At 32.4% G+C, this 14,712-nt stretch overlaps 2 protein-coding genes, 1 non-coding gene and 1 pseudogene across 3 annotated transcripts; 1 reads left to right on the top strand and 3 right to left on the bottom strand.

Annotated features, from left to right (window-relative positions):
* Positions 1 to 31: 31 nt before the first annotated feature.
* LOC125221015 (uncharacterized) lies at positions 32 to 3,862 on the bottom strand. Its single transcript, XM_089060226.1, has 2 exons — positions 2,722 to 3,862; positions 32 to 153 (listed from the first exon to the last, which is right to left on the bottom strand). Exons 1-2 carry the CDS (start codon positions 3,860 to 3,862, stop codon positions 32 to 34), a joined length of 1,263 nt encoding a protein of 420 aa, XP_088916352.1.
* Positions 3,863 to 10,587: 6,725 nt separating this feature from the next.
* LOC125217760 (small ribosomal subunit protein uS11x) lies at positions 10,588 to 12,611 on the bottom strand. The gene is made up of 6 exons (XM_048119287.2): positions 12,485 to 12,611; positions 11,755 to 11,874; positions 11,628 to 11,673; positions 11,184 to 11,269; positions 10,939 to 11,068; positions 10,588 to 10,841 (listed from the first exon to the last, which is right to left on the bottom strand). The coding sequence occupies exons 1-6, from the start codon at positions 12,485 to 12,487 to the stop codon at positions 10,774 to 10,776; spliced, it is 453 nt and encodes a 150-aa protein (XP_047975244.1). The 5' UTR covers positions 12,488 to 12,611; the 3' UTR covers positions 10,588 to 10,773.
* LOC125185783 (small nucleolar RNA Z101) lies at positions 11,359 to 11,447 on the bottom strand. The gene has a single exon (XR_007170281.1). It is a non-coding gene; the product is annotated as a small nucleolar RNA Z101 (small nucleolar RNA).
* A 1,491-nt stretch (positions 12,612 to 14,102) lies between the features above and the next one.
* LOC148933461 (protein FAR1-RELATED SEQUENCE 5-like) overlaps positions 14,103 to 14,712 on the top strand; it is a 32,449-nt pseudogene continuing 31,839 nt past the window's right edge.

Here is a 14,712-nt window from a genome sequence, read left to right as displayed (position 1 = left end):
AATATTTACTTATTAGATTAGATTTATCATCTCAATCTTCTCGTTTTTCAGTAAAAAACATGTTTTTTTTACTATTTGTAGCGTCATTTAAGCTATTCCCTTTCAACATTGAATACTTGTTGGGACTGTAAGGGCTCGTGCATTCGTTCTTGTCTATAATAATTTTTGAGGGTCAATTCCAGAGAACATCGATTTTTGCATATTTTATAGATCACGTAGAGCATCTTTCCGTCATTGTTGTCAAGTTGCCGATCATATCATCAATACATATTAGATTTATAGTACTCTTAAAATTACAGTTACTCCAATTTGAGCAAAGGGTCAATGCATAAATAAATAGTACAACACCGATTATCTTTCAAGTAATTACCATTTACCTTATAAGGTTGTCCATTATTCTTTTTTTTGTTAACTCAAAGTGTACTATTGTCCATTTTTCATTGAAAGTGTATAAACTTTTGGACAAATTAGTAAAATTCATAAAATTTAGGTTCGCACCACCGTTTTAAAAATGAGTCCGAAAAAAATGGAATTTAGTTAAATTTCTCAATTATCACACTAAGAAAAAGTTTGGTCACCTATAAGCTGTGTTTCTTTTTTTCCCATAAATTCCTAGATATCTCCTTGCGATCCAAAAAGTATTTTTAATGTACTAAAATCAAATCATTACCAATTAAGCATGTTAACTTGATTGTTCTTGTTCTCTTTCATTTATAGTAAAAATCATTAAAAGATTTCCAGAATCCACTTAAATTTGAAAGCGGTTTGTCACGTCTTTTATTATTTTAGAGCATCCGCGAGGGAGGATGTCCCGGTAGACATCGGACCGCCTTGCAGGAAGTCCGCGCGGGACATCCGCCATTAGGCGTGGGAGGGGCGGATGTGGATGTCGGCTGCGGACACCTCTGATCCGCGGCTTTCCGGCGACATCCGGCGGAATGTCCGTCGCGACGTCGGCCATATCGGTGCCACGATGGACGTCCCGGCGGATGTTCCGATTCTTTATTTATTTTTATTTTTTAAAAAAACTATATATATACAGCAAGTGTCGAAATTTTAATTCCGTAATAAATTGTATATTTGTGAATTTTTATTATTATGGATGTTCGTCGGGATGTCCTTGGGAATGTATGCCATTGTGCAGTGGGATGTCCTTATGACGTGGCAGTGCAGTGACAGGTCCTTAACGTGACAGTGCAGTGGCAGGTTCTTATGACGTGGCAGAAGGTGTTTTTGGGAAGTCCAATAGGAATGCTCTTAGCATCCATGTTGTCTTTGTTGACAAATGTATGCATATAATGTACAGCTCAGATCCAATTATTTAGACGTCTTTTTGTTGTCATATAGAGATATGGAGAAATTATTCTAGGTGTTGACTACGACTTATACCAGCTCAAACTTCAAATTATTAGACAAAAAAAATCATAACATATATTCCATCCGTTCCACATAATTTAGCACACTTTGATCCGACACGAGTTTTAAGAAATCTAATGGAAAGTGAGTTGAAAAAGTTGGTGGATGTGAGTCATACTTTTAAAGTATTAGTTTTATAATAAAATGTGAGTAGGAATGAGTTAGTGGAATATGAGATCTACTATAAAAAATAATAAAAGTGAAATGAGACAAATTATGTGGGACGGTACAAAATGGAATACTGGGAGTGAGTATAACTATTCTATGTTAAATGCTGACGTATATTTAATTTAGCTCGTGGTCATGTGTAATTTGGGACGTTTCAGTGGTAAAAAAACCATAATTACCTAATTTTGACGTATCAAGAAACCATAATTTTCATAACTGTTGAATTGGAACTTTATACTGCAAATGATGGAGTACAATATACTCCGTATAGATATATATTAGGAGAATTACATTCATCTTTTAAAAATAACAATTTTTTACTGATATGCAATTGGTAAAAGTAAAAATTAAAAAAAAAAGGAAAAAGAACGAGGATAGATAGTGGAAACAGTGTGAATAGATTGTGGAGTCCGCGTTTGTAATACTACCTACGTCCTTTAAAAATGTATTAACTTTTATATGAGCGCAAGTTTTAATGCACAATTAGTAAAGTAAAGGAGAGATATAAAGAAAAAAGTGATTAAGTACTATTATTAGTGGAGAATCAATCTCACCTTATTTGAGATAAGAAAAGTTTTTAAAATATAAAATTCATAATTTTAAGTAACAGACTGAAAAATAAATAATTATTAGTATTCTTAAGAGATGGAGAGAGTAGTATTTAGAGCATCCACAGCGGTGTCTCTTATCCGTCTCTTAACCCTTTCATCTCTTCACTATTAATGGGCCCCACTGTACTTTTCACTCCATCTCTTAACTAAGAGATATCACCCACATCCATCCATCTCTTAACCATCTCATCTCTTAACTATTCATTCAATTTCATTTTTCATTTTTATTTTCAACAAATCCAATTAATAAAAAACACACTTCATTAAATAAAATAAAATTACAATTTAAAATCCTAAAAACAAAAAAAAATACACAATTAAAATCCTAAAAAAATAAAAACACACATAATTAAAATCCTAAAAAAACAAAAAAAAAACACACCATTAAAAAAATGGAGGCAAAGAAGCAGAAGAAAGAGTTGTCTAATGAAGATCATTTGCATCCACTCGTTGCCAAATTTTACCCAAATGTGCTCCATTAGATCCTCCTGGAGTTGGGCGTGGGCGGTAGAATCACGTGTCCTACCTCGAATACACATCCGCTCTTCCAAAGACGGATGCAATCCACTGCGAGGCGGACTACTTGCGGTAGAGCTTCTCGCGGTCTCAGGGTCGAACCAATTTCCCGCCTGAGGTCCTTCGTCGGCGACAATCATGTTGTGCAAGATTATGCACGTATACATGATGTCGACCATATTATCTATAAACCACGTACGAGCCGAGGCTTTGATAATGTTCCATCGAGCTTGGAGAACCCCGAACGCTCTCTCCACATCCTTGCGAGCAGCCTCTTGCTTCTGCGCAAAAAGAGCCTGTTTTTCGTTCGCAGGCCTGTTGAACGTCTTCACAAAGGTTGGCCACTTCGGATAGATGTCGTCGGCAAGATAGTACCCCATTTTATACTGGCGGTTGTTAGCGATGAAGTTGATGGCCGGCGCTTTACCATTCAGAACTTTGGTGAAGAGGTCGGAGTGGTTGAGCACGTTGATGTCGTTGTTTGAGCCGGAGACCCCGAAATACGCATGCCAAATCCATAGCCGGTAGTCGGCGACAGCCTCGAGTATAACGGTGGGGTGGGTGCCTTTGTGGCCGCTCGTGTATGACCCCCTCAACGCCGTTGGGCAATTCTTCCATTGCCAATGCATGCAATCGACGCTCCCGAGCATCTCGGGGAATCCGTGTACTTGTTCGTGTAGTTGGAGCAGAAACTGACAATCCACGGTGTTTGGCTTCTTCAGAAATTCGTCGGTGAAGGCTGCCCTGACGCCTTTGCAGAAATTCATCAAACAAAGTCTCCCAGTGGTTTCTCCGACGCGCAGGTATTCGTCGAACAAATCCGTTGTTTGTCCAGTAGCAAGCTGACGGATTGCTGCAGTACATTTCTGGAGCGTCGTGTGACTGGGACGGCCAGTAGCGTCGAAACCTTCTTTGAAGTACTCTTCTCGGGCCGCCAATGTATTTGCGATATGCAGAAATAACACCCGCCGCATGCGGAAACGGCGACGGAAGTAGGTATCATCCCATCTCGGGTTGTTAGAGAAGTAATCGCGTACCAACCTTGCGGCGGCTTGCTCCCGGTCACGAGGGATGTATTTCCGGGTTCGCTTTTGACGCGTCGCGGCTTCCTCCTCCTCCCTACGTCGATCTTCTTCTAGCGATTGTTCCATTACTAGACGCATTTGCTCAAATGGATCTATGAATTGATTAAATTTGGGAGAAGAAAAATGTTTTGAGATGAAGAATGTAGAGTATTTGAGTGAGAATAGAGAGTTTTTTTATGGTAGATAATTTGTGGGAATGATTTGGTATTTATAGAAGTAATTTGGGGCTTAAAAAATTTTAAAAAATATTAAAAAATTGTAAAAAAACGGCTATAAACGGCTAGTATAATTTTTGAAATTTTTTTTTATATATTTTTTATTTTTTTGAATTTTTTCTGAATTTTTAAAATAAAAATCAATTTTAACGGATATAAACGACGCCCACTCGCGGGACGGCGAGTGGGCGTCACACACGAATCAGAGCTCGCCACGTCGCCCAGGCGCGTGGCGAGACGACTCGCGGCTCGCCTCTTCCGCGCGAGACGTGCGACGAGATAGAGACGGGATGGGGACGGGATGCATCCCACAACGGCGTCTCTTATCCGTCTCGTCTCTCCGAGACGAGATAGAGACGGTTTTGCTCGCCGCTTTGGATGCTCTTAGTTGTGTTTGTATTTTTAAAAATAAAAAAGTGTATAATTTTATGGGATGTATTAAAATGAAAATAGTAGATATTTTTAAAGAATAGAGGTAATATGTCAAATGTAAATTGGTTATATATGATGAAATGATTTAGTGATGTATATAATTCCTTGAGGTGACATTTCCTATGTAGGATTAGTATAAAAAATAATACAAGTCAAATGGAGTAATAGGATGCACAAAAAATTAAAATTTCTTTATGTGATTGATGATCTCTACGGTTTGAGAAAGCTCACATGCATGCTTCTTATATATCCAAATAAAAAATTGAATAGAAGAAAGTATAATAATGATAAAAAATGATCGTTTCGTAATTTGCCCTTACTATATCTTTTTTTAATTCGTGGAACTCATACATTTATAAATTGAGATGTAGAAAAGTTAGGGAGTGAACTTTGAATTTATGATATTTAGTATCATTAACAACACTAATACCATAGAATTAACAATATTCTTTACACACATATATAACATATTTTTATATCAATGTGACGTCAATATTACGCAGCTAAGTTATAAGTATTTAGTGGAGTACTATTTATTTGATCCTAGTATAAGACAAATAGATTTAAGTGGGGGTCCAAGTTTTACCCACTCATCTATATATAGGTTCTAGACTGAGATGACCACAAGTAAAATTCCTTTACCACTCTTCAAGATCATATATGATATGATATGTCCTATTCAAATTTTATTTATTGCATCTAAATGAGCTATATTTATTATATGTAGCGTATATGTACAATACTACTAATAGACTATTTAAGAAAATATAACCCATTTTTTTTGAACTGGAATAACATCAATTTGAACTCTCAATATCACACTTTATTGAGCACTATGCATTAAGATTGTGGCGAGAAAAACGTCCTTTTAACAAAACAACCGCATAAGGAGGAAATAAATCAATCTCTCTTTTTTTTTTGAAAAAGTGAAATCTACAACTATTATATGGTTTCTATTTATGTGTTTTGTTTCATAATTTTGGTGTGGAAGTTCCCCCATCACTTTTTAGAATTTACCTTCCCTTCAGTTTCATATGTATAAGTATTTAACACCAAATCATGATGCCAAAAAGCAAAAAGATGTAAATATTCTAACATCCTAGTTGAAACTTTTTATACCAAAAGTAGAATGTCCACTCTAATTTATTTTCTTTCTCATGTGCTTTTTTGGCATGGGTTAAGCTTATGTACGTATTGAAGTCGTGGCACGTTTAAAAGTAATTAAAAATTGCACATTTAGAAAAGGTTAAAAATTGCACGTTTAATAAGCTCTATTCTAGTAGTATTATATATTTTTATCGTTATTATTCTTAAATTATTATTGTTCTAAAGGGTATGTGTATAATACTTGGTACATCCGTTTTATTTGGCATCCAAAAAAAAGTAGTATATCACTTGGATATGATATTTCAGTTTTACAAACAACTCTTTTTACAAAATGAACCATACAGTGAGACCGTTAGTAATAGCACTCCTTCCGTTCTACAAGATTATACACTTTTAATTGGATATAAATTTTAATTCACAATTGGTAAAGTAAAAGGAGATACAAAGAAAAAGTAATTCCATTAGTGTAATGGTTTTGTTAGCTTTTGAGTGCCCATTGATTGCCTTTTGGTGTTGACACAAAAGTAATTAAAGCATGAGTTCTACCTCATTATAGCATTGTTAATGGAGAATGAGTTCTACCTCATTAGAGATAAAAGAGTTTCCAAAATTAAAAAGTACATACTCTTGTGCAAAGGAAAAAAAATAGTGCATACAGTATTATTTTTCTACTAAATATACATCTGCCAACATTCATCAATTATTTTCTTAAAATATGTGCGCCAAGTGACGGATCAAGGTTTCAATTTTGAAGGAAGTGGAATGGAATGAAATGAAATGAACAAATGACTAAGAATAACAAAATTTACTTTAATAAGAGATAAATTTTAATTTTATGAAATAAATATTAAAAAAATCTTCTTCTTTTCAAAAAATTCTGCAAATCGGGGTGACATCGAAGCCTTTTCTACCGATCTTAAGAAAAAATTAGATCCTTCTATCGATCCAGGGAGTTTTCATCTATTGATTATAGAGTGAACTTTAAATTTGTTTAGGGAAAAACACTTTGCACCTTTTAAGTTTCTGAATTCGAAAAAATATCACTATAGGACATGAAAAATTCAATATATCATTTGGCGTCCATTCTTTTTCCTTTTTTTCCCCCTAGGCATCAAAAGGGAACAAATGTTAAATTCATTGACTTTTTTTTCTCCTCTCTCTGATCTCATCTCACTTCTTAAACAAAATTCTCGATAACCTCTCTCCACACTTCTCTCTCTTCAATTCTCGATAAATGGTTGTAGATGTTCTAAACAAAAAAGTATACATAACAATATTCGTATGGCATGCGTTAGTGTTGTGAAAAAGTTGATGTTGTTGGATTTTATAGTAGATTCCCTTGTTAGCCAAATTCGACAATTCGAGATAATAATGATAGAGGAAAATGTACTCATGATTCCATTTCCCTTTTTTTCTGTTTAGCTAAACGTGATTAAATTTACTTATACTAGTGATTAATGCAAACAAAAGTACCTATACCGAATTCACAGATGTGTCAATGAGTGTGTATGGAGAATATATGAGTTACTATTTGATTTGGATGAGTGAGAAGTAGTTGGATCTCACTAGGAACTTAGTGGGATTTGAATGCCCACGCTTTTTTCATTTCTCCACTCTTATATTTCTGTTTAAGTCGCCGCAGTCCATCTTTTTCTTACAATTTTATCTTAATTACATTAACCGAATGTTTTACTTTTGAGGAATTAATTTAGTTGATGTTACTCAATCGTCATCAAGGTAAATTTTGAGCAAATTAGAAAAGTCATCAGTTTTCAAATCTGGCCGAGTTCTTGGAAGTGAAATACTCCACTACACATTAGAATAGTCAAATAAGTATTGACGAAATCATATCGACTAGCATTAAATTTAAGTCAAGAATCCAAACTGATCCATGATCCAGTGCATTTGCAGTTGGTTGCCACCAAAATCTCATCTTGATACGTAATCTCAATTTGTATTTGACTATTTTCTTTCCCACGTACTAGTTAGTACTTTAAATCCTCTAGATTCTGGATAATAGTTAGAGTAGTAGCGTTCGATCACATTTACGGCACTGGTTAACAAAATATTCCTTTCGACCTATATAAGTTAGGGCTGGTTATTCGGTCGGTTAATCGACCCCAAAATGCCTTCAAAAAACTAACCGGAACCGACCCGGTCTTCGGTTCGGTTACTTAATTAACCGACTCGGTTAGAACCGGTTGGTTCTCGGTTATAACCGAACTAACCGAATTGATTTAACTTATTCAAATGTTTATTTTGCATGATTAAGGTTGTGATAGATAACTCAACCTACACCTAATCACACTATTAGTTTATCACCGAAAGTTGAATTAACTATTTCACGGCCATCCTTCAATGATCAATCATTCAATTCAATGATTCAATCTATAATATATAAAATTCTGAAATTTTCTCACAAAGATTGTTAATTGATTTTGTGATTCTCAATTCTACGCATTTCTGCATGATTGTAAAACCAAAAACGTCAAATTTTTTATCATATTTTTTTGCATTTTAGTCATAATCATTCAATTTTATCCTACATAATAAATTAATTCAAATTAAAATAGACTTTTTTGACATTGCAAATTTGCAATATGAGACTTTGACAAAATTTAAAAGTAAATTATAGATTATTATTATTATTATTATTATTATTATTATTATTATTATTATTACTATTACTATTATTATTATTATTATCATTATTATTATTATTATACTCCTATTTACAAGCAATACATATATGATATATTTTTTAGGCTCTTTAATAGACTTAAACTTTAAATGATCTAAAATTTAAAAACTTTTCTCTAATAATAAATGAAAGGTTATCTTATTTTTAAAATAGTAGTATTGCTTAAGCACTTGTTAACTTTGAGAGATCTTGTATTTAAAAATATATTTAGAAACTTTATTGAATTTGATATATTATAACTTTATAAGTATAAATAACTAATAGGTAACAAATTAAAATAGATTTTTTTGACATTGCAAATATGCAATATGAGACTTTGACAAAATTTGGAAGTAAATTACAGATTCTTCTATTGTGACAAAGTTTAAAAGTAAATTACAATTTCTGTTATTATTAATTAAAATTATAATTGAATTTAAAATTATTTATAGTTTTAACTTTTAACTTTTCATCTACTTTATTATTATTATTATTATTATTGTTATTATTATTATTATTATTATTATTATTATTATTATACTCCTATTTAAAAGTAATATATAAATTGTTTAGGCACTTTAAAAGACTTGAACTTTACATGATTTATATTCTATACTTTAAAAACTTATCTCCAATAATAAGTGAAGGGTTATTCTATATTTAAAATTAAAATAGTAATTCTTAAGAACTTTATTGACTTTGAGATATAAATTTATAAGTATAATACTCTAATTGATAGTGACACAAATTAAAATGGACTTTTTTTGACATTGATTTAGACAAAATTTAGATATAAATTACAATTTCTTCCATTGTGACAAAGTTTGAAGTAAATTATAATTTATTCTAGTATTAAATAAACATATAATTGAAATTAAAATTGAATTTAATTCGGTTACCGGTTATAACCGACGGTTATCGGTTATAACCGATAACCGGTCGGTTATAACCGATAACCGACTTTTAGCAAAACTTAAAACCGGAACCGAACCGATAACCGTAAATGTCGGTTATCGGTTAACCGATAACCGACCGGTTTCAGTTCGGTTCTTGGTTAACCGATTAACTGAAAACCGTTTACCCACCCCTAATATAAGGCACGGGAATTAAAATTAAATGAAAAAAAAAAAGTAGAAGAAATAATTAGATAAAAAAAAACTAAAGAAAAAGTAAAATACAAGAGAAATAAAACAGTACTTCCTCATTTCTTGTTAATAGATGCATTTCTTTTCGACATGGAGTTTAACATAGTTTATTAGATTAATGGTGAAAAAAGTAAGAAAGAGTAAAATAAGAGAAATGAATAGAGAATAAAGTAAAAATAGACATACTTTTATAAAAAAATAGAAATGACTCAATTAACTTAAAACTTTCCATGATAGAAAAATAATTATATTAACATGAAACAAAACTTTCAAAAATAGAATTTTGACTATAATAACATGGAACGTAGGGAGTACTAAGAAAGAACAAATATACTTCGGGTGAATTCAATGGTGAATTTAATGAAACATATAATGAAAACTTTATTATTCAACGGCAAACTTCTTTAACACGGAGTATGCCATAATAACCGCAAATTAGGTGCATTAGGATTTAAATTAAAATAATCCAATAATAAATGTCGCTACAAAAACAAGTTATTTGGGTGCACGAAGAATTATTTGCATTAATATTCTAATTATATACACCTTAGAGTTAATACGAACCTATTAAAAGAAAAATAGAATTGTAAGTTTGCCAAAATAATGTCAATTTACCTTGGAACTAATTCAGGATACTTTATTAATCCCTCCAACTTCAAGGGATGGAACTACACGTTTAACGTAGGAAAGAACATTTTTATCTAATGAAAAATTTACGAAAACTAATCAATAATGTTTAAATTAGAATAACTGTAATTAAAATATGCTAAATCATATTTTACTCAATCATATCTTTATCTTTAACTATAAACATCAACTTCAGTTAATTCACGAATATAGTTTTTTCTAGGATTCTGTGATCAAAATGTAAAGCAAAAGTTTGTTTAAAAAATATTAAACTCACAACGGAGTCATATACCATTACTGAAAATCAACTACCACAGAATAAATTCAGCTGACAAAGTTTAATGGATTTTCAATATAGGGATTCATAACATACACTCTGGCATTAAATGGCTACAGAGAAATAGTTACATACCCATTAATGGGGTCCAAACATAAGAAATTCTAACACATAATAAAACGTTCAATCCTTAGTCTAAAATAACAGGCATCAGAAGCCATCAATACATGCAAAAAAATTAAGACAAACAAACAGAGAAGATAATAAGGATAGAACCCAAGGAAAATATAACCCAACTAGAGAATAAATTAAGTCAAAGAAAGTATGGATAATCTCTAGAAAACAACCATCTTCATTGTTGATAATCCATAAAGATCAAACATAAGATTTCCATGTTTAAACTAAAATTGTTCAAAATCTGAATAACAAAATTTTCAACTTGAAAAAAAAGGATCCCAACCACATTTGCAAGATTCCTGATAACAGAGGACAGATCACAGCCTCCTTCCCCTTCTGCCTCCCTTTCTCCTGGTGCTGTCAGTTGGGATGGGAGTAACATCCTCTGGAGATAAAACAGGTTAAAATATATTAACCAATGAAATGAAAGGCAAAAGTAGATGAATCCATGATCATCATTGTCAAATAAAACTGCAACATACCAATACGACCAATCTTCATGCCTGAACGTGCAAGGGCTCTCAGTGCGGACTGGGCACCAGGACCAGGCGTCTTGGTCTTGTTGCCACCAGTAGCACGAAGCTTAATGTGAAGAGCATTGATTCCCAATTCCTGAAAAGGCAACCATCAGTAAACAACTAATCACCTCAAACAAAAAGATGGCAGATACATATCACTTCCAAGGAAATGTTAGTCCTGTAATTGCAAAACAATATGATGTATAAACCTTGCATCTCTGAGAAATATCCTGTGCTGCAAGCATAGCTGCATATGGAGACGATTCATCCCTATCAGCTTTTACCTTCATTCCACCTATATACAGAGAAAATTTTCAATTGGAAAAACATAGATCATATAAATAGAAAAATACATAACAGAAAAACATGAACTCTAGTATTACCGCAGGACATCAGTTCTCCAAGGTGATAAAGCATCATAAAGGTTTCAGATGCACATTACCCATTAAAATGAGATTCATCACTTGCCCTGTATAGCTAATTATGTACTCGTACTACTTGACATATATGAAGCAAATATATAGTGCGTACTTTCTTGCAAGTAGCAAGAGTGATATACTCAAATTAACAACCATGACAATATTCCAGAAAATATCTTAATTCCAATAAATAAGGAGCAAAATGAGATAAAGTTATAAAAAGCCAAACCATACCAGTAATGCGGACCATGGTTTCACGCCCAGACAAATCTGTGACATGCTGCAAGAAAGATTTGGTTAGAATTACTTAATTTAACTAGTTATTAGAGAAGTATTTTACCAATTTTTGATATGCACTTACAATGAAGGTGTCGTTGAATGAAGCAAAAATGTGAGCAACTCCAAAAACTAGTTCACCATCCCTGGTAGCAGGTCCAAGGGTGACATTATCTTCCTTTGGCTCTCTGGTCTTTCTCTTCGACTATTATAGCAAAAGCAACATTATGTAAAAATTAGAGACGGAAGATCAATATAAAGTAGAATCTTACTAGCACGGAAGATCAATATAAATTAGAGATGGAAGATCAATATAAAGATAACATGGACTATTTACGCTTTATTAAAACAATGTATTCATAGGAATAATAATCACGTAATACCAGAAATACTACTCAGTCATTTAAATGACTGAGTAGAATGAACATATAAATCAAATTAGATGAATAACTATTTAAACATCAATTCATCTTAATTCCTATCACTGCTAGTCTGCTACCCAATGCATCACTAACGCAAAATTGACAAAATAGCCTATAAGCCATTCGTATGAACCCTGATGCTTCTTAAACTGATATTTAAACTCAAAACTATGAAAAAAAATGAGCGACATGGAGGAACAAACAACTTCAATAATAAGCATTCAAAAATATAAAATCATAGTTCAAGGGGAGGGGGAAACAAACAAAAAATTATAACTATAATCGATTAAAAATACAAAAACCGTCTGTAGATCACGCGTTGGTTGTAAAACAAGTTTTTGGAATCATAAATTGATTAACGCAACTGAAGAGAATGTGAATTAAGAGATGTACCATGGCTCTCGGATGGTGGAGGAATAAGAGAGGTCTGGGTGAAGCTGCTTCTCAAAAACCCTAATGAGGAAATGGGGGAGAGATAAAGTCTCAAATATATAGCTAGGTTTTCATGATGTGGGTTGGGCTACAATTTGTTTGATTAGTTTGAATCAATAACGGGCCCAGGCCTATGACTATTAAAACAAATTATATATCCAAGACCTAATTGTTTTTCTATTACCATTATTATAAAATTCTAAATTGTAAATTTATAAAATAACACATGTGATATGAATGTTCTAAACTCATAAATGTAAATAATTAGAGTTGATTATACAAATAAAAACATATATAATCAATTAAGTTTCGAAACAAATAAAATACACCAAAAACACACATTAATTAAAAGTTAGAACACTTTTCGATCTCTAATATAAAAAGTGCAAAATCATAAACACATGTCATTTATTTTATTGATATGAAAGTACATAAATTTTTGATACATGCGTCGGGCATAATTGATTAGAGCAAATCAAAGTTAGAAAACAAAATTATGTTTTTAGTTTATTTAATTGATTTAATTGTAGATAATTTATTATTCAATATTTATTCCCTTCATTTGTGCACAAAAGTTTTCACATTCAGTATTTAAAATTCGCTTAATATGAATAGTTACTGAATATATCAACTAATGAGCACATATACTAGTTCTATTTCCAGTTAGAAATATTTAATGTGATTATGAGTTTAGTTTACACACTTTCATCACACTGACTGGTAAAATTCACAACATACTATCTAATAACTTTAAAGAATTTTTTGTGTCTGAAAATGCTACTAATTTTTTCTAACATAATTAAACTCTTATCATAACAATATATAATTAATAGAATTTACTAATCTTGTGATTTTCGTATTCATGCTTGTAATATGATATTAGAAATACAGGACAAAATATATGGTTTGGCAGCAGCAAAGAGAACTGAATCTTCATTTCATTTATTAAGCCATAAAAATGTAAGAATAGAAAAACTCTCAAGGAGATTATGTTTTCATGTTCAAATCTATTTTAACTAGTAGTATTAGTAGGGAACGGATCCACTGTGATTTCCTGCTATGGAGAAATCAAAGCAGGGGCTGTTGTGGTTAAAATGCTGCGTTTCGGAGTCGGCAAAATGGTGTTGTTTTTCAGATTCACAATTCAATTGACAACGTCTTTCACGTTTTCATTTAACGTTATTCCTCTCTTCGAAAACTTTCTTTCCCTCCTTTTCTCTTTCTTGAATATGGAAACTAATTCATTCTAGTTTTTATTCTTCCACACCATTACAACGCAACCTCCGCTCTCCTTTGTGCTCAATACCAATTTCATTATTATTTCTCAAATAGCTTGAATTGCCAATGATCTCAGGTATTAAATTTGTCATTACTAGTGCTTTATGAAGACTTTCTGTAGTGAAATTATATATTTTCAAAATTGTCTTCTCATGAATACATTTTCTGTTTTGATTGTTATAGAACTTGTTATCTTGTACCCAAATACTCAGAGGAACTTAATATTGGAGTATACATACTGTTTGCAGCCGTTTACCTTATATGTTTTCATTTTGTGGATAACAGAATTTTGCAGTCACTTATGAATTTGAGTTCAAATGCTGATTTTAAGCCTAGGTATGAAATTTGATAGCTTAGATGATGCTTGGATGTTCTAGGGTTAATATGGAGGAAAAATTGGATTTGGAGTTAGGAAACACTATTTTAACAAATGCAAAAAAAAAACGGGTCGAATAACATCATATAAATATGTTTGTTGTAATGAACGAGTGCATCAGGAAAGACAAAAGAGATTCTTTGACGCTCAATCCTCGACTTAAGACTCGAACAAATTGTAAAGTAAGATTTGGGGGTGACATATGTGAATGGTATGCATAAAGTAAATGATTTTATCGAAGAGAATAATCATCCCCTTCATCTTCATGAGACAATACTGTTGGGTTATGGCTCCCAACATGTGGAAAAAAAGACCCATATAGTATTTGCTCATTTATTTACTTAAATAAGTCAATGGAGAACTTGTAAATACCTACCAAGAGTGTAGGAGCCGCAATATTGAGAGGAGAGAGAGAGAGAGAGAGAAAAGCGTGTAGACTGAGAGAAGGGGGAAAAGAGTGTTCTTCAAGTTTATGCACTGCGCAGTCTCGAGTTTTGTCTTGATCGGAGATCCAAACGTTGTACGATTGACTTGA

The sequence above is a fragment of the Salvia hispanica genome, chromosome 1 (assembly GCF_029641045.1).
Source record: "Salvia hispanica isolate PSC_SH4W2 chromosome 1, Shi_PSC_v1, whole genome shotgun sequence".
NCBI lineage: Eukaryota > Viridiplantae > Streptophyta > Magnoliopsida > Lamiales > Lamiaceae > Salvia > Salvia hispanica.
This window is presented reverse-complemented; position numbering and strand designations above follow the sequence as displayed.

Excerpts from the sequence above, each read along its gene's own strand:
- LOC125221015 (XM_089060226.1), bottom strand. The coding sequence starts at position 3,862 with ATGGAACAATCGCTAGAAGAAGATCGACGTAGGGAGGAGGAGGAAGCC. Across the intron at positions 154-2,721 it reads AGAGCGGATGTGTATTCGAG|ACAAGAACGAATGCACGAGC; the intron begins GTAGGACACGTG and ends AAATTATTATAG.
- LOC125217760 (XM_048119287.2), bottom strand. Across the intron at positions 11,674-11,754 it reads CATTCAACGACACCTTCATT|CATGTCACAGATTTGTCTGG; the intron begins GTAAGTGCATAT and ends TCTTTCTTGCAG. Across the intron at positions 11,270-11,627 it reads AACCATGGTCCGCATTACTG|GTGGAATGAAGGTAAAAGCT; the intron begins GTATGGTTTGGC and ends CTCTGTATATAG.